General features: G+C 39.8%; 2 protein-coding genes across 2 annotated transcripts in view; one reads left to right on the top strand and one right to left on the bottom strand.

The window, feature by feature from the left end:
* The window catches only part of gabrb3 (gamma-aminobutyric acid type A receptor subunit beta3), an 89,280-nt gene that overhangs the window by 41,201 nt on the left and 20,153 nt on the right, over window positions 1-27,926 (bottom strand). The window lies entirely within an intron of this gene.
* gabra5 (gamma-aminobutyric acid type A receptor subunit alpha5) lies at window positions 5-27,897 on the top strand. The gene is made up of 9 exons (XM_078259838.1): window positions 5-87; window positions 272-396; window positions 3,122-3,189; window positions 4,113-4,333; window positions 7,860-7,942; window positions 17,667-17,810; window positions 21,410-21,562; window positions 21,911-22,122; window positions 26,451-27,897. Exons 1-9 carry the CDS (start codon window positions 5-7, stop codon window positions 26,739-26,741), a joined length of 1,380 nt encoding a protein of 459 aa, XP_078115964.1. The 3' UTR covers window positions 26,742-27,897.

The raw sequence follows: 27,926 nt of genomic DNA, 5'->3' as shown, positions 1-27,926 counted from the left end.
AGGAATGGGCGATGGAATGTGCTACAGCTTTGCAATGAGACGTCTGTGGGTCTGTGTCTTGCTTGTGAGCATCACCTGCCGTCCAAGGTAAGGAACTGACATGAAAGCACATTTTGAGGAATTCACCTCTTAGTGAATACACATTGCGTCTGTATTTGCAAGTTTTAAGTGACTTTTTTTGAAAGTAAGTTAGAGTAAGATTGTCTTAGGTCATCTCTGATTTGAAGAGTTGTCTTTTTCTAATTAGTTTCTCTTATGCACTTCCATCCAGCCTCTCTCAGGAAGTAACTGGAACTCCCAAAGAGGCAGAATTAAATGACAATATTACCATCTTCACACGCATCCTGGACGGACTGCTGGATGGCTATGACAACAGACTCCGCCCTGGACTAGGAGGTAGGTAGCCAACACCTCTGCCATTTTTGGTAATTATAATGGTAATAATGGTAATTTGGTAACAGTCACACATTTGCTAGGTGAGAACTAGGGCTGCACGATGTGAGGAAAGTATGCGATAACGTTGTTGAATATCGTGATAATGGTATTACTTGTGATAAATCAACACATATCAGACATACTTAGCTCTGCATTTCTGCTGGTTCAATATTCTGCCAAAATACAACAAATGGCTTGTTGAATTTAAAACAAATAAAAGGAAAATTGACCACATTGAACATTGGATTGAATATGTAAGGCACTACTAAAAAAATAATGATAATTACATTTTAAAGTGCAGTTTTCTCCTTTGATTTTCTTTCTACTAACACAAAAACATCTCTGAGTGTCTTTTGCGATGCGTTTATTGCGCAAGTTGATATTTTGATGACAATAAGAAAACGATATATTGTGCATCACTAATGAGAACTGAGTATATCATAATGAAATTGTCTTAAGGGGGTCTCTCTTTTCTAATAACACCCAATACAGAAAGCTCTGTACTTCTGGATACAGATGAAAGAAAAACGTGTTGTTCAGCCTCTGCATCGATAGCTCTGCATGAAAGATTACAGCCCTTCAGTCCACACAGAGAACTATGCTCTGCGCTGCAACATCTGTCTTCTGCTCATTCCAGACATGGAAAATGTGTCTTTGACAAAGAGGCATGATCAGCTGTTAATGTCTCCTCTAAGTATGATTTAATGGCACTGGAAACATGCCCAAGCAGATAGTGCGCTGGTGTGACCTTGAGAAAGCCAATATTCCTGTCATAAAACAGCAGCTCCGTTGTTCTCAGTGCATGCAGGCCAAAGTAGGCAACAACTGAAAAGTTATTATCAGAAAAGAGGAATGAAAAGACACAGAATCCGGTCTAATGAGAACAGTGGTGGAATGTAACTATGTACATTTACTCAAGTACAAATGTTGAGGTACGTGTATTTTACTTGAGTCTTTTCTTTTCATGCCACTTTCTACTTCTACTCCGCTACATTTCAGAGAGAAATATTGTACGTTTTACTCCACTACATCAATCTGACAGCTTTAGCTTTTAGTTTTTTATTAGAAATTAAACGTTCCACTAATATAAAAGCCTACAAATACAGCTGAAATGATGAATCCACTTATTTGAGTGACAGAACTGTTTGGATCATTTCCAGATTCTAAAATGTGAGGATTTTTCTGCATTGAGTACTTTTACTTTTAATACTTTAAGTACATTTTCCTGATGATACTTGCATACTTTTACTTAAGTAACATTTTCAACGCAGGACCTTTACTTGTAACAAAGTATTTTTACAGTGTAGTATTCATACTTTTACTTAAATAAAGGACCTGAACACTTCCTGCACTACTGAATGCTATGTGATTTCAGTGTTACATTTTTTTATGAAACAGTACAGTGTTTATATCATTACAGATCAACACTATTAAATATGTGTCTGTCATGAACAATATTTGGCCCTATATTAGTACAAGTGTTGTACTTTAAGGTTGTGCTTACACAGTGTCTGTATCGCGCTGGTCCTGCAGATGTTTGTCCCGAGGGGACTAAGCTGCTCTAATAGCGTCAGGGTGTCAAGGCTGTTTAGAACATGCTGCATGTATCTGGAGTGTGCCAGTGAATACAAAATAAGGTTACAGTAAAATCAGGATTCTCTTAAATAGCTACCAACACATGCCTAATCCTAAAATTAGGTTGTTATGTTACGTGACCTTAAAAAGTTCCAATATGTACTTCGTACTTTTTTAAATTGAATAAAAAAAGTCCTGTAGTTTTATATTGATTCACTCAAAACACAAGGAATGCCACAGTGTCTTTATAATATGAGACCACTAAGAGTTGCCAAAGTCAAAACATTTCAAACCTTACATACAGGGGCTTTAATAAAAATGTAAGGATTGATGCCATGCGTGTGCAACTTCTACCTCCAACAAAATGTTGTGAGGTAGTGCTCTTTCTCGCTCTCTGTAACTGCTGGACCAGAAGTGATGGTTTCTTTCGAATAAGTGATTCTTTTGTTCTCAAACCAACACGGGTCCACACATCCAGCCATCTTTGTTATTGGTGGAAGGAGTGATAATCACTCTGTAGAAGGTCAACGGTTGCAGAGGACAGCAATCCGTGTATATCTGTAACTGAACCTACCATCAGTCTCATTGAATTCATCACACAGTACAATCTAAAGTGGCAGAGTGTTATTCCCTTTTTCACATTGCTAAGTTCTACTTTGCTTGGGACAGTTTCAAGTGTGTGGTATAATATTTCATGAAAAAAAAAAAAAAATGAAAGTATAATAAAATCTGAGCATTGAAGTTGCAATGAGTTAAACACTTTTTTAACTAACTCAACCTTGTGATCCCCAGCCCCTATTACCAACTAGTACACATTATTTTGAGATATTTTTGAAGGATGGAACCAACAGTTGAGTAGCTGTCATCACTTCCAACCTTCACCAAACAACCCAAAGTTTGACATTTTTGGGGGCAAACCCAACATTATAGAACTGCATTTGCTAGTAAAAGTATCTATTTGAATGATGCTGCATATACAGTAGATACTGCAACAACCTACACCAGGTTCAGGGTTAGGGAAGTTGGTTTATTATTCTCATTTAATGTCTGTAATGTCACAGAAAACAAAAACCTGCCTTAGGCCTTCATATCGATCTATCTATTCTTACAGAGAAGGTGACAGAGATCAAGACCAACATCTTTGTCACAAGCTTTGGTCCAGTCTCTGACACTGAAATGGTAAGAAGCTCCTTTTATTAAGTTACATTCTAAACTTATAATAAATATAATAATACAACGCTATGGAAGCAAAAAAGAGACATAAGTAATTGAATTTGAACTGCCACTGAATACTTAATATTAAAATATTTTACTTTGAAAAACCATGTATCTGAATTTACCTCTTTGAAATTAAAATATGACATTCCTTGATTTGCAATTTCAAAAACGGAATTTGAATATATATTTTTCAATGGTCACAAATTCAGATCCAAAAATTCAAGTTTCAGAATAAAAAATGAATAGATTCAGGTTGCACAAATTCAATTAGTCAAATTCAGATCCACTCAAGTTGAAATAATTCATATAGCAACATCTGGGCTACCCAGGACCCAGGTTCTCAAAGTAGACTATTTCAAGATTAAGTATTCAGTGGCTGGTAACATTCAAATACCCAAGTTTCTCTTTTGCTTCCATACAACCCTTTCTGTATCTGTAAATATGTTCTTAAAATCCCATTGAAATATACTATATTTTCTTTTACATGGCCTTATGTCAACCACAATACAATTATGTTAAAAAGGATGTAAACTTATTAAAACAAGAACTTACACAAAACAACTTAAAAATACATCCACATTGAATGCAGTTGTATCATGGCTTATTCTTTCTAATTGGCACCCTGATCTTTCATAATGTATCATTAACTAAAAATAACTCCACATCAGTAGTGTGTAACACCTGGAAGGTACAGTCATATACAGTATGTACTGAATACATTCATAATGATACTTCTTTTATCTTTAAATGAGGCTCCGTGTATACACACAGCTTTGTACCTTCATGACATTACTCCCCATATACATGCACAGTATTTATTTGGCTAATCAATTGATGTGTGTTTTAATTTTAACCTGTGTTAATTGTGTTATTTTGTTCTGTAGGAATACACTATTGACGTGTTCTTCCGTCAAAGCTGGAAAGATGAAAGACTTTGCTTCAAAGGCCCAATGGAGATGCTTCCCCTGAATAATCTCCTGGCCAGTAACATCTGGACTCCGGACACCTTCTTCCTCAACGGGAAGAAATCCATCGCACATAATATGACCACACCTAACAAGCTACTGCGGCTGAAAGATGATGGGACTCTGCTCTACACCATGAGGTAAACTCTCCCACGGTTAAACTTGAATCCTGCTTTGGACCACAGTAGTATTAACATTTATGTTCCAATCAGTCAAACAACTAATACACCAAATGACTTTTCAAGTGATTCTTCGACGATCTTGCTAGATTTGGTGCACGCTTCCCTCGTCTCAAGGTGAAAGGTGGTCAAAAAACTCAGTCCCAGCTGTATTAAGTCAGTCTTTTTCTCCGTCTTGACCAGTGACGTTCCGACATAATCAGATGTGTTTGACATTATCGTAATTCGTAAGTCTTGGTGGTGAAATCTTACAGTCTGTGACTAAAACTCTGTGACATTATGTCAGATTGTCTTTAGATGTGAGCTGGTGTTGGACTTTAGTCTTTTTCAAAGTCTTTTCAGAGTCTTCTAGTGTATGGTAGGCATAAAACATTGAACCATAAGAGCTGACGATTGCGGTTCAGAAATGTTGTGTAATACTTGTTTGGTAATGGTTTTTAAGACCCCTGCTGCACTAATACAGCCCACACACTCATACTACGTGTCTCAGTGGTGCATCGATGCGTCATCATGTTGTCCTCATACTGGATACTGGAGGTCAGAGGATGTTTGCTTTGACCCAGTGCTCTGACACAGGGAACTGGGTCTTCCACTCCTAACTATGTCTCCACATCACAGAAACCTTTACTTTCACAGGAAACCAGCATGGGCTATTCTGCGTATTACTGCTCTAACACAATTCATATGTGGTAGCCATGACTGAACTCATGTGTATGAGCTGCTGTGGACAGGTGTAAAGTACATACTGTTTGCATTTTATGTTATTTAAAAGTCACTTAAGAGCTGACCCATTCATTATTAGTTGATTGATTAGCAGATTTACGGGTGAGAGCAACACATTTAGAAAGAAATATTATATCTGAGATAGAAACATCTCGTTTACATCCACTTTCATGCCTGTGCTGTGTCATTGTCTTATCAGGACAATAAATCCTCCGAATCAAATATTAACAAAGGAAATTGGAGGAAATGGACGCGGAGGGCATGTCAAAAATGACTATTGATCCACTGACTTTAAAATTGCTTGAAATCTACAGCACAATTGCTAACACTACAAGCCATTAGTAACGGCTTCACGATGGCCCATTAATGCGTCGGTGTTCTGGGAACAAGATTATTAGAGAAACATTTTACGCCTGCATTACTCTCCTACATTGGTTGTTCACAGAACAAGCAGTGTGCAGTGACCTAGCTAGTGTACCGTGAAAATATCTCTCGGACAGAAGACAGAGTTTCGATCCAGGCAGTGCATGCCTTACAGTACAGTACATATTTGTTATAGATCACATACACTTCCTATTAATCTAAAACATAATCTGTACCTGTGTGAAATAACAGTGATGGTAGCGATTTAGCTTTTCTTTTTCATTTGGTAATTCATCTGCACTGTTGGCCATTATGATTTATTAAGGAGCCAGTACCCCATATATTTGTCTTCACTAATTAAAGCCATTCAGTGCTGCCCGCATACTGTAAAGTCCCTTCTTGGATATTAGTCATGCTCAGAAAAATTTCATCTATCCAAAGCTAGGCTGACCTATCCATCTTGTAGTTCTCCACTTTGATAATACACACTTTATGTTAGTAATTCATCTGAAATAAATATATATATATTTTTTTTAAAACACTCAACTCTACCACCGAAACTACTGACAACTCCACAGAATCAGAGAATAGCAGGGGCTTTTGTTGTTACTAAAATAAAGAGACTTTCTTGCAAACTTTTTTCTATAAAATGTCAGAAAATAGTGAGAAATGCCTGCTTGTTATTTAACCAACGGTCCAAAAACCAAAGACATTTAGCAAAAGCAGCAACTCCTCACAACTGATAAACTGGAACCAGAGAATCTTTGACTTTTTTACTTGAAAAATGAAAAAAGATCGATTATTAAAATAGTTGGCAATTATTTAGTCGATTAATCAAATATTGTCTCTGATACTTTCTGATTGTGTTATGTTATTTAATGGGGAATTAAGATAAATCACAGAGGGACACTTTGTTTGCAAGTACAAACGCACTCCATTCAATTCAATGCAATCTCCATTCCTGTTAAACTTTGCATAATAGCCCACTAGGGAGTGATGTATGTCGTAACATAGACCCACTGATTAGGCCAGTAAGCAAAGTCTGATTATACAGTATATTATTTTTTATAATATACCATGTTCAGTATAATGCAATGAATTCCAGACTCATCAGTACTTCTATTCCCTTTCTCACTACTACATATAGAGAGTGGTGTATGGTGTGTACTGTATGTTGATGTGGGTTATATTTTTACTAAGAGAGCAGACAACCTTTTATATACCGAAATCCCTCTGTGGTCAGTTCTGATTGTATGTATGTATTGTATCATTATAATATAGTGCGAGGTATTATCAGTGGTATTAGACATACTCAGATCCTACTTAAGTACACTAAGTGAAAGTCCTTCATTCAAAATATAAAGTATCAAAAGTGAAAGAAGACATTAGGCAAAATTCTCCTAAATGGTACCTAATAAAAGTGGTATATTGTTATATAATATTATATTATTTGATAATCATATTATTGTATTATACACTACTGTAGCTAAACCCCTTACCATAAAGTCCCCCTTTAGTTCCACCTTGCTAAACATGCACACTGCCCGACAGTGTGATAAATAAGGTTGGTCCAACTCTACTCTGAAGCTATAGAATGTTTACACTAAGTACAATATTAAAACACGACTTGTTCATGGCTGCACCATTCCATCACATAGAAATATTATAGATGACATCATGGGTGCAGCATTTCATACCAATTTTCATAAAATCCATCCAGACATATTTGGTATCGTGGGAAATCTTCAGATCCTAACTAGAATTTGAAATATGTGTTGTTTTAGTTTGAACAATATTTGGAATCTGTATGTCTGATGGTGATTACAGCAGCTCTGACTATCACAAGTCTGGCCAGCAGAGGGCAGCATTAGATAAGGCTGTGCGGTTCACTGTCTGTGAATTCAGGTAGTGTTCATGCATTATACTCACTAGATGAGCTCATTTGTTTTGTGTTGTTTCCAATAAAGCTTTATTCATGTTTTTTTTGGCAATTCCACAGACAGGTGGCAGCCTTACTCCATGAAATAACCCTCACTTGCTCTCAAATAATCCTCAAGCTCATTTTTGCACACACAGTTGCATCATTTTTCCTAGATAGATATGATCACGGGTCCCTCTGGTGGCTCAGTTGCCTATTGCTCCGTGCTGGGAAAATTACATTTTACTCTGCTGTTAACTATCTGAGACGCACTAATGAAGACAAACTATGATTTTCATTGGGTAATGGCTGTATACACAATTAAGCACAGCCTAAATTAAACAAATTATTCATAATAAGAGAGTATGTTCATTTGTGAAAATGATGATCATTGTGATGATGATGATGATGATGATGATGTTGTCTCATTTCACACACTGTCAATTTGCTCTCTGACTTTGCACGCATGACTTCTTCTTTCAGACTGACTATATCAGCAGAATGCCCCATGCAACTGGAGGATTTCCCGATGGACGCCCATGCTTGTCCCCTTAAATTTGGAAGCTGTGAGTAAACACGCCTTTAAGCAAATGCACACAGCGAGTAACAGCATTAAATAATTCAGGAAAAGATACAGTTGAAATGTTTCATGATCACAACCTAGACATCGGTGACACACTAAAAGTGTTACCACGAAACCTTTCCTAAAATACACGAGGTCACTGGTGTGAAAAGTGGCGTGTGCTGTCGTATGGACATGCCATCAGTTTCAGTGTCTTTATCCATGCAGGGGATATAGGGATGGATGTACCAGGCTGTGTTTGACAGCCCGTGTCCCTCAGGTGGAAAGCTATTGTTGTGGCGGTGCAGGATATAGACACTGACACACTTGTCCTGATTAAGCCATTAATCAACATGTCAGGGCTGCTCTCCTGCATCTTTCACTGCCTCAGCTAATATGGGAAATATTTGAACCACACAAAGTGGAAAAAGCACACAGGGGCGTAGCACAAAATTCTGGGCCCTGTAGAAAGAAAGGCAGAAGGATAGGTACAATGTGCAATAGTAATACATTAAAAAGACAGACTGTTGCACTGGCCACACACACACACACACACACACACACACACACAAAACCTAAATTTACCAAGGTAATCTTTAAAAAGCCAATCCCACACCTTGTAAACGCACAGCTAAATCACACTTGTGGCTTGTGTCCCATGGCTTCTAAGCTAGTTAGTTTGCCTTACATAGCTCCAGTGGTACAAAAATATCTGGGGATCTCCTGTCGTGTAAGCTTAAGATTAGCATTTGAGGTCTTCCCTACCACTAACGTGTGGAGGGTAATCTCGAGCCTCAACTCTCTCTGGGCTCAGAGGCAGAGCCACAGGATGCTGCATGCTCGCCTCAGTGTCATTTAGCTACTCCTACACCTGCTTTGGTCACCTCAACCCCCAGATGAGACAATCAGAGCAACTAACTGAGACTGCACTGGCCTGTGTACTTGATTGCAAGCCATCTGATGTCAATTAACTTCTCAGTGAAGCCAGAACGTCAAAACCTGATTGAATTAATTATATGAGGTTTAAACAGATGTTTTTATTTGTGGCCCTGTAGATTCAGTGTAACTGTGATTAAATTGACTTCAGTTCACTTTATTTGTTTCTGCAAGGGCAATTGTATGCAGCAGCTCACCATCCAGCTCAACACATACTTTACACACACAATTACCAGGAGAAGAAAGAAAGCACGCAAAGTGTGTTTCCATCAACCTGTTATTATATATATACGGTATATAAATGTGCGCACAAAAGAAACAACAAAAAAGAAAACAGTTTTTACACTTGGCTGAGGTGGAACAGTTGGTCTATCGATAAAAGCAAAACTTGGCAAAGTGCAATAGAAATAGAACTTAACATGATCAAACGTCATGGATGGAAACGCCCATGAATTTACATTTTTCTTTTGGAAATTTAAAATGTGTGCTACATTTAGATGGAAACCTGGATACTGTTCATCACAAAGCCAAAAACCATTAAAGGCAATAAACCTAAAACGTGATTGCTAATGGATACACAAATAAATGAATAAATGTAAATATTCAAAAATAAGTAAAAAGCACACAAAATGTTTAAGCTGTACAAAAGGACTGATATGATGGAATGTTCTCAGCATTTGTCACTATCACATGTCACTATTATGTTTTAGAGGTTTGTGCTGTATTTTCATCTTGAGCTTTGCAAGATTATCTATTAAAACAGAGGTGGCAAAGTGGACTATACCCATAGACTGTATAATACTAACTTGAGAATAACAAGTATTTTGTTGCCCATAAAATGATTTTCAAAAGCTAATGTTACAGCCTATGCGAGGTTATAAACTAGACTAAACAGTCTATCCTGTTTTCTCTGACTCCATTAACCCTAGCTAATCCTTTAAACTAATGGACAGCACTCACCCATGAGCATAAAGGCTTTCAAAGCTACAGTAGACCTGTCCTTTTCCGTTATGTTAATCACTTCTCGTGGACTGAACTTACTGTCAGTCTCATCCTCTGCCTCATGTTCCTTTCATTGTAGCTTGAAACTGTTGCTGACACTATGCAGTTGTACTGTTGTAACAATTTAAAGGAAGTGTAAACTGGATAGAAAATGTTTGGATGATGTAAACACACTGAAACAAAATATATATTTACTGCTATTAGCTGTGTTGGTGTGAAGGTAAAGCCACATACGGTACTCCAGCTAGGTCTGAGTAATGGTGTTTTACAATTGTTTAAATCACTTGTTTCTATTTTATCTCTGGCAGTAGCTCTTTGGTTGGCAAAAAACGTCACTCATGTAGAGGTGCCATGTTGGTACATTCTCATTTACTCCAAAGTCTTTTCAGTTGTCTAGCTCTGCTTTACTATTCTAATGTTGTCACTTGCCCCCATTTCATTTCTCTAAACCTCTCCACTGTGAATTTCTGTATAGTTCTCTCTCGTTCTCCACCTTCTCTCTTATTTTTCTGGCTGAGAGTTACACAAAAAAATCAATACCCCTCTCATATCAGTCCGTTAAAAGTATAATATGCAGTATTTTACTAAAAAACAATGCAAAAGCAATCCCTCTCAATCAAGTGTGTGGCGGTTTCTGTATCTGCAGAGACCCTGCCCTCTGCTGGTATTTTCTCTTTTCTTTTTCTGTGTGCGTTTATGGATGTCAGCAAAAAAACGTTGTCTCCTATATGGTTCCAGGGCTTTGATTATGTTGCTGCCTTGATCTGTTCCCTTCACTATTCGGCTGAGGGAGCTAGGGTCGAGTTTTTTTTTAATGTTTCTTTATTTGTGATCCGTTCCTTTCTGAATAAACAAACAGCAGTTTACATGCTTCGTCCTTGTTGCATTACCGGTATTTGTTAAGATAATTCTAAACAGATTTATGTAGTTCAAACAACTCTGAATTGTAGTTAGAACATCAGTTATAACGGCCCATGTATTAAAAAATTGTCGGGTTTAAATCGGGCTCGGGCTCATAATTCCAGTTAATGTGTCAGGCCGGGCCGGGCTCGGACGCAACGTTCATGGGCTCGGGTAGGGTCGGGCTTGATTTTTTGGGCTCCATCTAAGCTCAGGGCAATGTTTATTTTTAGAACATGCACTGCATCGGTGCGAAATGTAAAAAAAAAAATAAAAACACACTGCAACAATTGTTTTCACAAGCAGCAATTATCCATCGGACTATTAAATTAACCAAAAAAAACCCACCGTGGTCTCCACATTCTTGATCGGCAGAAATGGTTTCTGCTTGTTTGGGATCCGACTGGCCAGCGTATTTGAAAAAGTTAAGCAAACTTTGTTGTCTTTTTGACATTTTTCCCCTGAGTGAAATGAGACTGTAACAGCAATCTCAACCAGCACAAGGCAGGTGTCACACTGTTGAAGTGCCTCCCCTCCCTCCGTCTTACCCTGAAAATTCACCTCAAAATGCATCGAAAATGCAAACATAAGATTTTTGTGGAACTTCCATGCGGAATAAAGACTAACAAGACAGATAACAACATTGAACACTACACAAACAGTCATTTATTTTTTTCATTTAGGCGATTCATTTTTCATGGTGACACAGGAGGTGTGTGGTTTTATTAGGCAGCTTCCAGGTATGAATGTGGAACTGTGAGAATGTGACAGGTTGTCGTTGCAAATGAGAAGTTGTTCTTAATCGACTTACCTGGATAAATAAAGGTTAAATATATATATATATATATATATATATATATATATATATATATATATATAATATACTTGTACCACATTGGTCTGTAGTATTCTCTCTACTACTACAGTACTTTTACAGGGATGTATTTATATGTAGTACCATAATGAAACATGTATCACCTATTTTGTACCACAATATTTAATGATTGTACGAACAATGACGCAGTCAAACTATGGGTAGCTTGTGTGTGGCTGATCTAAAGTAACGTTTCAATGGTATTTCACTATACATTAGTTTTTTGAACCAATGATTGTGCAAGTGCAATATTTCTTTAAAGATATGACTGCACAATGCAATGTTTTGAACATTGGACAGCCTGTGTTACAAGTGATTGAGACATGAGTTTTGTGTCTAGAGTTTTGAAAAATGACATCATGGTTCTGAAATTAGTAGCAAAGTGATTGTAAAAAACTGTAACATGAATATTTGCAAGCCTCCAAGTTTGGTAGCAAATCTATGCATGATTCCATGGTAAACCCCCATTTGGCTGCTACATTCCCAGTGCTCAGCAAACGCTAACTGTAACATGAATATTTGCAAGCCTCCAAGCACAGACGTCACACTTTCAATCCTACCTGTTGCCTTTCACCATCCACTTATTTAACTGCTGTCACATCCCTGGACATGCCATCACCTTTTCCCTCTTTCTTTTTCTATTTTTAGCCCCCAACAGCTTTTTTGCTTTATCCATCTTTTTCCATAGACAACTCACTACTCGTACGCTCGTACCTGCTCGCTCGGTGCTTACAGCGCCCCCGCCCCCCTTCTATGTCAACATTCTATGATGTACTCTTATGAGATAGGGCGCCTACTCTAGCCTGTTAGTCCTCTCAAATGTATAAACATTTTTTACCATCGCTTTGGTGCCCCTATGTGCTGCATATAGCGCATACCCACTTTTTGCGCCACTGCCCTCAGCATCTGATACTGAGGCACAAGTTTAACAGATACACACACAGACAGGATGAAGCTCTGCATTCGCATAAAAATCGGCAATGCGGCACATTCCTGCGAAAGTGTGTTTGTTTTATTTGTGCTTTAGAACATAACTGATGTGAAACAATCAGAAAATAACGTGTTATTCCTCTGATTCCACTGCTTTGTTCGGTGCTCCCTCTCTTCATTCACTCTCTAGCTCGCTCGACCACAGCTGCTCTCTCTCTCTCTCTCTTAGGGCTGTCTGTCCAGTTAAAAAATGACCAATAAAGTATTTTTTCTCCCAAAAACATGTATTTAGTAATACACAGATTCAGTTACTTGATCTAGTAAAAGACTTGACTGATGTTGGGTTTCTTCTTCAATTTAAGAATAAATCAGAGGTTGGAGGGGTCTACGAAAGTACTGCCAGATGTTTTCCAGTTGTTTTTGTCCTAATAGATTTTTTTAGACATTTCATTTGATTTTATAAACCATTTAACCGACCATTTTATCCAGAAAGCAGCGTGCCACACGTACCCAAACTATATAACCCGAATTACACAGGATTTTTAGGATTTCATACCTTTCTTTTAAAGCAATAAATGTACATTTTATCTTTACTGTATATGTACAAATTGTAGTCTCGACCTACAGACAAAACTCTCTTGACTGTTCAAATTTGGACAAAATCATTATGAGCAGAAGAGAATTAATAGTCAGTGATATTTTCTTTTACCATACTTCGCTCAAAGTAATGTGTGCTTCATAGAGAATATGAATTTAATATAAAATATATAATAAATATAAAATAAACTGCTCACATAACGCAGTTCTACAAAGACTTTTTTGAGACAATGCAGTGTCTTTGAAATGATAATCCACAGACTGGTTGACTGGGGTCATTCTAAATTGCTGTCTTCTAACACCACATTGCTGGATTAATGCAATACTGTTAGATTGGATACTGCACTGCATTACTTTTGAGAGTAAGAGAGAGAGACACACACACAGATTTAGTTTGTGTGTGGTTTGTAGTACAGTATGAGCAAATGAGAGGGTTTTTGCATTTTCCAGAGCTTGTTTCAAGTTGAACTTCTGTATGAATGACAGAATTTGTGTTTTTGAAATTGCAATTCAAGGCTTACCATTAGCTGTGCTTCACACACAACAGCAAACAAGCAACTAAAATACTAATTCCAGAGCTAAAAGGTCAAACCCTGTGAAGGCAATCTCTCAAACTGTAGCAACATTCACACATAACATCATGCCATTAGTAACATCTGCCTATTGTGATACACTCAAACTGATTACATCAGCTCCAAACACGAGGCTCTTAATAGTGACACCAAGTTAATCTCTGTGTAATGAAGCAAAGTGGGTGAAAGTTCAAGTATTGTATCACAGCCACACTACATTTCTTAGCTAGTAACATCTAACGCCTCCTTCATACATGCAGTCTATCCCTAAAAAGTTCTGGAACATTTTCTGCGCAGGGTCATGTGTGAATGAAAGCAGGGACACATATTCAGAGAAATCTGTACCGCCAATTTCCCACCTCAAGACCTAGTAACATTTCGAGGTAAATGCTGGTGCGGATGTGTTGTGAATGACAGCAGTAACATTGCAGAGAGGGGCATTTAAAGGGTGACGTCCGTCTGACAAAAGACGCTTTCACATGGAGCAAGCGAACCCATCACAAGACTGCGCTGATGTTGAATCAGCGACTTTTTTATAGTTTAAAATTAAAATGCTGCGCCAATGTTTTTCGCGGGTGATTTGATAACTAACAAGCAAACTTGTTGAATATTAAAAAACATCACAGAACATAGGCACCGGAACAAAAACAGCTCGTCGCCCGCCATGTTCTTGAAAATAATAAGAGACGTCTTCCACCATGTACACGTACATTCAGCCTTCCTTCTGTTGAGTTTTATGGCTGCTGGACTATCCCTTGCCCCATTTATTCCGTCATTGACAACGCATGTGTTTAAAGGCGCTAGATGGAAATGTTCCAGAATGTAGTCCAGGTGTGAATAGTGGAAATCACTAGCGGTGCCTGAATAGGTATTCCAGAAATTTACCAGAAACTGTGTGTGAAAGAGGCTCAGAAGCCGAGGAACCAACGTGTAAACAGTTTACAGTATTTGACTGATGTTTCGGAAGATTCATAAGCAAATCCTGCTACCACTGCAAGGTATATACGAGGTCTGTAAGACACGTTTCTGCACTCCTTCTGTATATACTGTGTTGACACCACTGAAAAACACTGCCTGTAGTTTTTGTAAGTATTGTCTGTGTAACCAAAACCTGATACAGCATATTCCTACCAAAGGACTCCAACAATGTTTTGTTGTCATGCAAACTACATAAAAACATGTTTAACCTTGTGTTGTCTTCCTGTCAACTTGCTTTTTTCTGAGCTTTTGACGCTTTTGTTACCTATTTGTGAGTTTAAAAAAACTGAAATTATGAATTATTTTGACTAATAGTTAAGGTCAAAGGATGTTGAGTGAATCACAAATGTCAGGATAGTGTTTAGAAACCATTAACCATTTTTTTTCAAATGCTATAAAATTGAATAAAACACGAAAAATTCAATGAAAGTAATCATTATTTTTTAAATAACAGGGCCATGCGGAATCTGCGGATGCAGAATTTCTCACCGATTTTACGCATATTTTAAACAAATAAAACTCTGAATGTTAACACATCCCAAGCAGAAAAACTGTCCGCAAATTAGGCAGAATTTCATTCTGCATCACCACTAAAAACTGTAAAAAATAATATGCAGATTCCGTTTTGGTCTGATAATAACTGAACTATGTGAATTTACCTGCTTAACAGTGAGTCTGTGTTAGGAGGAGTACCTGTACCTGAAAACATGACTTAAAACGTAACTCTTACATAATTGTATTCACGTAACCTGTCATTTACCAAACTCATCTTTGCTTGAGAGGAAGTAACAACAAACACTGATAGAGAACATGAAAATAATAGACAGAACATGCACATTTCCGGTCTGATGGGGACTTCTCCTTTTTTAGCTGTTCAGTTTGTGTTGGGAATCAGGAAATTATTTTGTTTTGATCCACCACGTAACATAACATTACATTGGCAGAAGCTTTTATCTAAAGTGACTTTGAATTTCACCCTACACACATCAGGAGTTATTTGGGGATCAGCATCTTGGATCCTGTATGTATATATATATATATATATATATATATATATATATATATATATATATATATATATATATATATATATATATATATATACAGTGGGGAGAACAAGTATTTGATACACTGCAGATTTTGCAGGTTTTCCTACTTACAAAGCATGTAGAGGTCTGTAATTTTTATCATAGGTACTCTTCAACTGTGAGAGATGGAGTCTAAAACAAAAATCCAGAAAATCACATTGTATGACTTTTAAATAATTAATTAGCATTTTATTGCATGACATAAGTATTTGATCACCTACCAACCAGTAAGAATTCCGGCTCTCACAGACCTGTTAGTTTTTCTTTAAGAAGCCCTCCTGTTCTCCACTATTCCACTACTAATTACCTGTATTAACTGCACCTGTTTGAACTTGTTACCTGTATAAAAGACACCTGTCCACACACTCAATCAAACAGACTCCAACCTCTCCACAATGGCCAAGACCAGAGAGCTGTGTAAGGACATCAGGGATAAAATTGTAGACCTGCACAAGGCTGGGATGGGCTACAGGACAATAGGCAAGCAGCTTGGTGAGAAGGCAACAACTGTTGGCGCAATTATTAGAAAATGGGAGAAGTTCAAGATGATGGTCAATCTCCCTCGGTCTGGGGCTCCATGAAAGATCTCACCTCTTGTGGCATCAATGATCATGAGGAAGATGAGGGATCAGCCCAGAACTAGACGGCAGGACCTGGTCAATGACCTGAAGAGAGCTGGGACCATAGTCTCAAAGAAAACCATTAGTAACACACTACGCCGTCATGGATTAAAATCCTGCAGCGCACGCAAGGTCCTCCTGCTCGAGCCAGCGCATGTCCAGGCCCGTCTGAAGTTTGCAAATGACCATCTGGATGATCCAGAGGAGGAATGGGAGAAGGTCATGTGGTCTGACGAGACAAAAATAGAGCTTTTTGGTCTAAACTCCACTCGCCGTGTTTGGAGGAAGAAGAAGGATGAGTACAACCCCAAGAACACCATCCCAACCGTGAAGCATGGAGGTGGAAACATCATTCTTTGGGGATGCTTTTCTGCAAAGGGGACAGGACGACTGCACCGTATTGAGGGGAGGATGGATGGGGCCATGTATCGAGAGATCTTGGCCAACAACCTCCTTCCCTCAGTAAGAGCATTGAAGATGGGTCGTGGCTGGGTCTCCATCTCCGTAAGAAGCATCTCAAGGTCCTGGAGTGGCCTAGCCAGTCTCCAGACCTGAACCCAATAGAAAATCTTTGGAGGGAGCTGAAAGTCCGTATTGCCCAGCGACAGCCCTGAAACATGGAGGATCTGGAGAAGGTCTGTATGGAGGAGTGGGCCAAAATCCCTGCTGCAGTGTGTGCAAACCTGGTCAAGAACTACAGGAAACGTATGATCTCTGTAATTGCAAACAAAAGTTTCTGTACCAAATATTAAGTTCTGCTTTTCTGATGTATCAAATACTTGTCATGTCATGCAATAAAATGCAAATTAATTACTTAAAATCATCATTAAATCATACAATGTGATTTTCTTGATTTTGTGATTCCGTCACTCACAGTTGAAGAGTACCTATGATAAAAATGACTTCTACATGCTTTGTAAGTGGGAAAACCTGCAAAATCGGCAGTGTATCAAATACTTATTCTCCCCACTGTGTGTGTATATATATATGCGCCATATAAATAAAGTATTGCTAGCTTTCTTGCTCTAAAATGTCAGAAAATAGAGAAAAAGTAAAAAAAAAATGAAAATATTTAGATCAACATCATATATGATAAAGAAAAGCATCAAACATTAATCCCTCCCATTTGACATGTTGGACCCAATGAATGTTTGCCTTTTTAGCTTCAAAAAACAACTAATTATTGAATAAAAAATTCAACAGTTTCAATCTGTCTGTCTTGTTTTCATAGATGCGTATCCAGTCTCGGAGGTGGTGTACACGTGGACGCAGGAAGCAGCCAAGTCAGTGGTGGTGGCAGAGGAAGGCTCCCGGCTCAACCAGTACCATCTGATTGGTCAGACTGCAGGGACAGAGGACATCTACACCAGTCGAGGTACAGTGAAGCCACCTCTCTGATTAAACATGCCCTATTCAAGACACCCTGGTAGCTCACCTGGTTGAGCATGCACCCTATATACTAAGGCTCAGTCCTTACCACAGTGGCCTGGGTTCGAGTCTGACCCGCGGCCCATTGCTGAGAGAGAGAGGGGGGGGGGCTCTCCCTCCCCCTTTCCTGTCTTCAGCTATTCTATCAAATAAAGGCCAAAAAAGATGATCTGTTCTATCATACACACCAGCACCTACACGTTTGCTAGAATTCATGTGGCTACATGCCTCCATTATCTTTTATCACTAAGTTATTTCCTCCCTTACAACAGCATTCATCCAGTAGCTTCAGGCAGGAGCGGGCATGTTAAGCCCCCGCTTCAACCCTATTATTCAGCTCTGTGTTATTACAGCGTGCCATCCAAAGATGTTGTGAGAAGAATTTTGTTTCCTTTTTTTTCAAATCAAGCTGGATAGAGACAATGAATGAATCACAAGGATTTGAGAATGCCTCCCACACATAGCCAGCTGTCTCTGAGGCTGCCAAGAGAAGAGAAAAAAAAAAAGGGGGGGGCAAAAAAAATCACTTATCCGTGGTCTGAGCCATTGGGTCTCTAGGGTTAATCCGTATGCAGGCCCATCAGCAGTTGTGCTTTTACCGAGTGATGTCACAGCTCAGGGATTGGCTGCTGCGGCGGAGACACGTGGGGGGGTGGCATCTGCTTAATTCTGTTATGTAAAGAAATATGATAATACATTTCTGCTGCTTGTTTCTGGTGGCTTTATTACAGGGGAGGTGTTCCTATAGCCATAATGTATACAGAGGTAGTTGCCTAATCGCATATCTGCCGGGGAAAGACCCTGTTTACTCTGGAGAATGTACTCAACGTGTACCGTTAAGTATGCCGCAGAGCTTTTAAGCAGCAGGAGAAGAAACCCAGACTGAGTTGAGATTAGCACACAGGTTGCTATATTTCTCTGTGTAACTCTGTCCCCACCCACACTGCTCAGACACACAGAGCCAGCATGGTCTTAATTAGCATTGCTAATTTGAGGTACAAACCCTCTTTAAAAAGCTAAGAATAGCTCAGCAAAGCGCTCACACTGGGCAGAGGCGACCTTTGACCTCACAGGTTAAGCCGAAGAGGATGAAAATGTTGACACAGGAATTGAATTGATAACCCTCTGCAAACCTTGTAATTTTATAACATTACACACATCAGTGCTTTCAGATCAAAATAGAAAGCGGCAAAGCTCAACAGATGGTTTAGATCCGTACTCACCAGTTGACCAACATAACTGCATTGTTCTCCGCTATGAATGGCAGTTCCCCGCAGACACTCCAAAAACCAAACGGTAAAATCCACCACAACCGCATTTTCATGCCTTGGAGATTTCCATCCACTTCCAAGCCCAGCAGGCGGTCAGATCAGAGTGGGGTTCGCCCAGTCGTGCCACCACAGAGCAGGGCTGCTGGCTAGTAGTCCTCGGAGCGAAGGCAACACAGGTGCCCTTTTCGTTAAGGACATGATGCTTTTCACATTGCACAGACCATCCAAACTTTTCTCCCAGTCCCTCTCAACCGCCCTCTGCTTCACTCATCTGTGCACCTGCTCGTAATCACTGCTGATCCAGGTCCCTTTTAGTGTTCGAGCTCAGCCAGGCAAGGATGTATGTCCCCAATCAAGAGTGGCCTGGCCTGACAGAATGGGATGGACTGTCTGCTGCACACGCACACGCGCACACACACACACACACACACACACACACACACACACACACACACACACACATATAGAAAGAGAGCGAGAGAGAGACAGAGAGAGAGAGCGCGAGAGAGATATACAGGGTGCAGATTGTGACAAGGGATTAGTGAGACAGAAAAATCCGATTTTGCCAGGAGAAAGCAGCAGTCATCTGTGGATTTTCTATAGTTTATCAGACTCCATGGCCCGACAGGATTTTTGAGAAAGAAAAATCCTTCAAATGAAATCTTCAGTTGATTAACAGGATGTGATGATTTCTCCCACAAACCTGTTTTTCAGTGATTTAATTCACACTTTCATATTTAGAGGAGTAGTCCTTCCTAGAGGTTGTTAAGTAAAGTTTACTTGTACAGCCCTTAATCACAGACTCTGAGGACTACACAACACCCAATGATTAAAGGGAATTAAAACAGCAAAACAGAGATTTCTAATGACTGCATGCACAAAAAAAATACTGGAATGACTTTTAGAAGAGTGTCAGAGAGAGGCATCCCCATCCAAAGCAGGTCAGATATAAACAAAATGATCATAAAAGCTCACAAACACCAAATAGGTTACCCTAATCATCATGGTCATCATAGAGAAGACACTCAGTGTAGGGACATCAGCCCTGTCTCAGTCACCATGAACATCTACCAGCAGCAGTTGCAACCAAGTCTGGCTCGCTGTTCTAAACTCTCTTCGCTTCGGTAAACAACAACCAGAACCTCCGAGCTAGAAAACTACACACAGAAAATGGCAAGTTTTGCTCTGGTCAAAATATGCATGGTGATATCCAGTTAATTTACATAGCTCACGTTACTGTATTGTGTCAACAGTTAACTTCATTTATGCAAATGTTCCACCAAAACAAGTTCCTTCCTGAGACTATTTAGCAGAGCCACCGTCTTTGCGACCGGAGATTAGCGCTGCCCAATACCATTGTGATTGGTTTAAAGAAATGCCAATAAACCAGAGCTTTTTTTCCCCTATCCAGGAGTGGATGTGTGGAGGGACAGTGCTGTGGAGATAGGTCTGGCAATGCAAGACTAGTCGCAACCTAAAATGAGAAAACATTGAAAACAAAATGACACGTGGCATTACTACTACTACTACTACCACACACAGTGATCTTATGGGTGAAAAATATTCTGTTTGGCAGAGAATAGAGAGCTTGCCACCCACATTGTCAGATAGAAACTCAGTAGTATTGTTTTCAAGTGAAATGATAATCCAGATAGACTATATATTTTACAATACATACCATGAAAAGATCCAAAACCAAAAGTGTGTTAGTCCATCTCCTAATACTTTCCTATTCCCCTTATCTGTCTGGGCACTGTAGTTCTTTTAGCAAACATCACTCAAACAGGCGTAAATAGTGCTGTTGTTGGGGACTATTGTAAACTGTGGATTATTACACATTGGGTGCTCTAGTGAGGGTTTACAGCAGCAGGACGGTGTATGTGGGATTGACTCCAAATAAACAGTTCTTGTGTTCATGGTAATGAAGGTGAATGATGAATACTGCTGTAGTCTATTAATAGCTTTAAGTCTGTTCATTCTCAGAGTTCCCAGGTCAGATTTTTTGGAGTTTTGCTGTGCTGTCTGTGATTTCATGATAGTACCACAAGGAAGTAGTCAATATACAAATAGGTTGTCTTCTGATACACATAGTTGTGGTTTTGTTGATTTTGTATCAAATCACATACTCCATCCACTGTTACATCCAATACCATTTCCTTCAGTATTACTGAATACTATCTTCTTCATTATCCTGAGTAGGGATTACATTTTCCAGAAAACTAAAATGGCAACACTTTGAGCATTTCCTCCTCTTTTGTCCTGCTGTTTCCTACAGGTCAATACACCGTGATGATGGCTCACTTTTACCTGAAGAGGAAGATCGGCTACTTTGTCATCCAGACCTACATGCCTTGCTTCATGACTGTAATCCTGTCACAGGTTTCCTTTTGGCTCAACCGGGAGTCTGTGCCAGCACGGACTGTCTTTGGTGAGTTTGAAACACACAGACGGACACATCAGCCAGTAACAACTGTGGAAATTACCAATTTTACACCATATTAGTACGGCCATAGGACTGTATATATATATATACAGTATGAATATACCTGTAAAATTACTGCAGAGTTTTTAATCTGAAGTATTAAGTTTGTGCTTAATACATAAAATGTAAGGTGAATGAAATCATGCATGCATACTGTAACCTGGTGTTGCTGCTGCATGATTTGTCTATAATGCTCTGAAATATGCCCCTCCTTTTACTACGACTCATCTGTTGGAATAGAAACAGAATAGTAAGTCTGGTTAGTCAAAGTGACCCAGTTCTCTCTGCCACCAGGTGTGACCACAGTGCTCACCATGACCACTCTCAGCATCAGCGCTCGAAACTCACTGCCTAAAGTGGCTTACGCTACTGCCATGGACTGGTTCATAGCAGTGTGTTACGCCTTTGTCTTCTCCGCACTCATTGAGTTTGCCACAGTTAACTACTTCACCAAGAGGAGCTGGGCCTGGGATGGAAAAAAGGCAATGGAGGCCCAACAGCCCAAGGTATGTACTCTGTGTGTGTGTGTGTGTGTGTGTGTGTGTGTGTGTGTGTGTGTGTGTGTGTGTGTGTGTGTGTGTGTGTGTGTGGATACTTGTTGATTACACATTGTGAAGACCCAAACCTGGCTGACTCACATTGTCGGGAGCAAAAGGTTCTCACAAGGTTAACAGTTTATTCTGGGGTTAAGACTTGGTTAGCATTGGAGGCTAAAGAATGAATGCAATCCCACAACAATGATGTGTCTGTCTGTGTGAATGTCTGGCTGTATTTTTCACCACAGTTTATGGTGTCTCTCAGCTTAGTTGTGAATGCAGATTGTTGTGTTTCTATTTGGCAGTCTCAGTATTGCCCCTTGGTTGGTAATAGGGGATTTGCAGATGCCAGCAATGCCTAGAAAAAGGAAAAGGCAGTTGTCGGAAGATGCCATATTTGGAGAAGGAACTGCAATTTGTGGACCGAATGATGGCTAAATATTGGTATGGGAAACATATTAGATGGGGTGGGATAGGGGGACAATAATGTCTGTAGATTTTTATGACTTTATATATCTGTATTGTATACAGTAAATACTTTGTCTGTATTTTATTGCGCCATCTACCTGCCCAGGGACTACGGGCGGAAACTAGCAATTTGCTACAACCTGGCACAAGACATCTATTAATGTTTTTTGTGCACTGTCCCTGTTCAAATAAATAAATTACATTACAATGCACACTGATATTCCACTATCATTCAGAATATGACAATATTCTGAATTTGATGCGAGTCATGTAAACAGCATACTCCGAATTAGGCCTCATTTTAAATGTTTAATTTTCCATTTTAGATGGTTTAAAAAACCCTGTTTTTGACGGCTGCATGTAAACGGGATATGAGTGGAATATAACAATTTTCATTAACCATGTAAACAACTTAGTAGGAATTAGGGCTGTCAAATGATTACATTTTCTTAATCGCAGTTAATCGTTGAATTTCTATAGTTAATCGCGATTAATCGCATGTTTTATCACATGATTAAAATTCTAGTATTTTGCATTTTAGAACTGTTTTTAAGTTCATATTAACAATGGAAAGCCATTCTTACCAGAGGATCTTGATTGGGAATCAAATGAATGCAAAGAAAGTTACTTTATGAACTTGATTTTAAGATTTGTAATTATTTATTATATATTTAATCTAGTCCATCCATCCATCTTCATCTGCTTATCCGGGGTCGGGTCGCGGGGGTAGCAGCTCCAGCAGGGGACCCCAAACTTCCCTTTCCCGGGCCACATTAACCAGCTCCGACTGGGGGATCCCGAGGCGTTCCCAGGCCAGGTTAGAGATATAATCCCTCCACCTAGTCCTGGGTCTCCCCCGAGGCCTCCTCCCAGCTGGACGTGCCTGGAACACCTCCCTAGGGAGGCGCCCAGGGGGCATCCTTACCAGATGCCCGAACCACCTCAACTGGCTCCTTTCGACGCAAAGGAGCAGCGGCTCTACTCCGAGCTCCTCACGGATAACTGAGCTTCTCACCCTATCTCTAAGGGAGACGCCAGCTACCCTCCTGAGGAAACCCATTTCGGCCGCTTGTACCCTGTCACACATTTGAATTCACTTTGAATGCACCACGAGACTAGTTTAGCAGTTTCATTGAACACACCGTCTGTGTTGTTTCTCCGACGGCAGCTGCAGATTGTTACATCCCGGTGTTGAATCCTCTACAGTAAAACACAGTCACACTTTACACCGTTTAGTGTTAGCTGTCAGCATTTTAACCGTGTCTAATCCAGCTACTAGCTAGCGGTAGGCTAACGTTAGCTGCTGTTGAGTATAGTGTTAACTAGCTAGCGGTAGGCTAACATTAGCTGCTGTCGAGTATAGTGTTAACTAGCTAGCGGTAGGCTAACGTTAGCTGCTGTTGAGTATAGTGTTAACTAGCTAGCGGTAGGCTAACGTTAGCTGCTGTTGAGTATAGTGTTAACTAGCTAGCAGTAGGCTAACATTAGCTGCTGTTGAGTATAGTGTTAACTAGCTAGCAGTAGGCTAACGTTAGCTGCTGTTGAGTATAGTGTTAACTAGCTAGCAGTAGGCTAACGTTAGCTGCTGTTGAGTATAGTGTTAACTAGTGTCACATGCAGCGGGGGTTGTGTTTCCTGTAACGTCTGTTTCAGAGCAGCAGAGAGAAGAGCAGACATATCAGTGGCACCAGAATGAGGAGCCGAAATCTGCGTTGCTATTCCTGCAGCAGCAGGATGTGTTAGGAGGAAGTATGGCAAAATAGTATCCTGTTAGGCACGACGCAAAGCTGAGTGAAGTGAAAATAAATTAATAAATGGCGGCATGCGATTAACATTAACAACACATTATGCTCGACCCTTAATCGCATCGTGATTAACGCGTTAATGCTGACATCCCTAGTAAGAATCTAATGCAGTGCTCCAATATTGGTCTTTATTTATATTGGCCTTTTCAAGAACATAATCGGAAAAAACAAGACAACCAGCGGATATTACAGGCCGTGCTGTTTTCTATCTTGTTAAATAATTACTATTATTATTTACTAGTACGTCAGAGCAGCTTTAAAGGGGTGATAGAATGCAAAACCGATTTTACCTTGTCATAGATGAATAACGACAGTTCGGAGGGTAAATAGGACATACATAGAAGCTCAAAATCCCATTGATACCTCTTTACTATGCAAATCTCACATTTTGAAACTGCCTCTGAAAACGGGCAAATCTGAACAATGCTAAAAGTTGTACGTAAGCATCTCAACTCCTAGTCTTTGTCACACCCCAACATTTGCATAGGCTACACCACTGACCTGAGGTCAGCTTAGTCTTCTGAATCTAGCTAAGTCACGCAGATCTCCAGAGATCTGCTATTTAATTACTAACTTCACTTCTGAGACTTTTTTATGCGAGAAATCAACTATGTAGAGGTCAAATATGGGCCGTTTTACCAAAATTGATGGCTAATTGCAAATTTTGTCCGACTGTGTGTCGCAGTTCAGCAGGAGCTCAGCAGGCTACGTGACAGCGGCCGGTGCTGCCTCGCCGCCCGGCGTGTCCTACTTCATAGACTCGCTGTGAGCTAGCTGGATCTCCGTCACGAAGGGAAGCCCGCGGCGCTCCATACCCGCGCAAAGTCACCGTTTCTAGGGTTACTGGACTACAAAATGCCGAGGCCCTGATGGATCTCCAGGGCCTGCAGCTAGCCGCGATTCATAGGATTGAAGGGACAGTAGCAGCTAACGAAATCCCTAATGTTCACAAAAATGCATTACATTGAAATCTGACACCATAGTTAGCTTTATAAGACCTTGGGGTAGATGTTATATAAGTGGCGTGACGAAATTCAAACTGTAAATATACTCTAGTTATGCCGGCAGCTGGCAGCCAGCCAGCTCCGCGGAGCCCCGAGCCCCGGTAGTCCAGTAACCGAGAAACGGTGACTTTCACTGGGTATGGAGGTTGCCGTTTTCTCGTCAGACTGTGTGGAGCTCCTAAAGTCCGACACGTCTTACCAAATTTGCAATTAGCCATCAATTTTTGAGCTTTGAGCTTTATATAGTTGATTTCTCGCATTAAAAAGTCTCAGAAGTGAATTTAATAACGAAATAGCCCGACAAACAATGTATAACTTTGCAGTGTCTGAAATATGAGACCTGCTGTCTCGTCTCCAATGGATGTGTATGTGGTTCACTCAAACCAATCAGCGCGCAGCTCATCTAAATATTCATGAGCATACCATATTTGGAAGAAAAGCTCTCGTTACAATTAGAACCATATTCACAGGGTAGATAAGGACCCATAAAATAGCATTCAAGCAATTTTCAACCCAACCAATGTTACATACCCTATTAGGAGACCTTAAGGAACAGTGTGAAATACCCGATATGATCATTCTATCACCCCTTTAAACCCTACTGTGAAATCAGGATATCAATAGCTGTTCAAAATCGACTCCCCTTTTCTCTTCCTTTTCTATTCTTCTCTACTCTATTCATTCTCTCTTCTCTGTGTTACTTCAAGAGTGGTAGTGTGGAGTAGTGGACTCGATGTCGCACATGATAATAAAATAAGAGATGAAGTTCAGAAATGGCGGATCAATACATTTGCAGTTCAGCGGGCCAGTGTTGTGGCACAGCGCCAGTTCATTACTGCCCAAGGACATCGATCCCCACATTCAGCCTTCCCTGGCCATCTGTTATTCCTCTCTCTGTGTATGTGTGTGAGCGCCTGTGTTATCAACTAGCTGTTTTATTGTGTTCGACGAATGTGCAGCACCTGTTTTTGGACATAATTGTGTGTAGGCTCAATCAATGCGTTTTCTTTGTCCCCCACAGAAGAAAGACCCTTTGGCTCTGTCTAAAAAGCCCAACAACACCTGTTCGGCCGGTGTGAATTATACAACCAACCTTACGAAGGACACATCCATCTCTACCATTTCAAATAGCACGGCTGTTCAGCTCAAACCCTCTGAAACCAAGGCCCCGGACCCCAAAAAGACTTACAACAGCGTGAGCAAGATTGACAAGATGTCCAGAATAGTGTTCCCGGTGCTGTTTGGGACCTTCAACCTGGTGTACTGGGCCACGTATCTCAATAGGGAAGCAGTGATCAAAGGAGCAGTTTAAGCTCTGCGATCAGGATCATTCATCGTCCTGACAACCACTTCAGGATTTCATAACTGGAACGCAATACTAATCAATGCCACTTAGACCTTGTATCATAGATGTGTGTGTTTTTTTAGGTCATTGGATAACATTGCATGTCTGTCGCTTCAGGAAAACGTTGCCTTGAGTTTGTACATGTACGATATACGACTTTTCCTAACAGACAGTTTCTCATTTTAAATCTCCAGTCACTGATTAGTTTCTGCCAAATTTAGATGTTTCACAATGTTAGCATTTGGTATTTATATTTTCTCCTTGCGTCTACAGTAGATGATGGTACAGCAAGGCCAAATGCTATGCAAAACAAAATTTTTACCGTGTCATTACTCGAAAGCAGCTTTGACTTTTGTGACTCTTACTTTGTACAAATGGGCTGGAGGTCCAGGTATGTGAGGCTGGGCCCAGGCCCATGGGACTTTGCTTCCTTGTTGAAAGCAGATGAATAGCCATGCTAAATGTGTTGCCTTCAGAGTGTGATAGCTCATTATGAATGCACTGCAATTCCTGTTCTTCAGAAGCCAGATTTAAAACTTTCATTAAATCATGTTGTGTTTCTTTTTTGCTGCTTTTCTCTCAGTTTTGAATGGCCAGTTTTTTCATAAATGTAATTTTCAAATGGGGACAGATTTCAAGCTAAAGTGATACAGTGGCAGCTTCTGTTTCCAGGTCCCCATGTTGAGAATCCTGTATGTGTGTACGTATGGTCGTAGTTTAAGAAACATGTATATATGCCCTGCTTTTAAAAAAAAAAGTACCACTTAAGCCAGTAAGGTTAGCTTCTATGTTATGCGTATACAGCAACACAGTGTTGCTCTAGTCTAGTGCTTCATTGACTGGATATTGAGAAATGAGCAGAATAGCTTGATCTTTAGCAATGTTGACAGAATATACAATGCTTTTTCAAAACATTTAGTTTTTTAGATCAGTTTCTCGTTTCTATAAGCTTTGATGATAACTCGCAAATATTCTTGATCAATATTTGGATGCTTTGAGCAGGATCACTTTTTGTCATAATTTAGAGTAACTGCTGTAGTTAGGAGACTGACTTGAGACAGAAAGTCACAATGACCAGGTTATTCCATTTTTACCAATATCGTTTTTAAATCACAATGTTACTTTTTCGGGCAAAGTTGTCATTAAATGAGT

The sequence above is a fragment of the Sander vitreus genome, chromosome 9 (assembly GCF_031162955.1).
Source record: "Sander vitreus isolate 19-12246 chromosome 9, sanVit1, whole genome shotgun sequence".
Lineage (NCBI taxonomy): Eukaryota > Metazoa > Chordata > Actinopteri > Perciformes > Percidae > Sander > Sander vitreus.
Note: the sequence above shows the minus strand (reverse complement) of the source record. Positions and strands in the feature narration are given on the sequence as shown.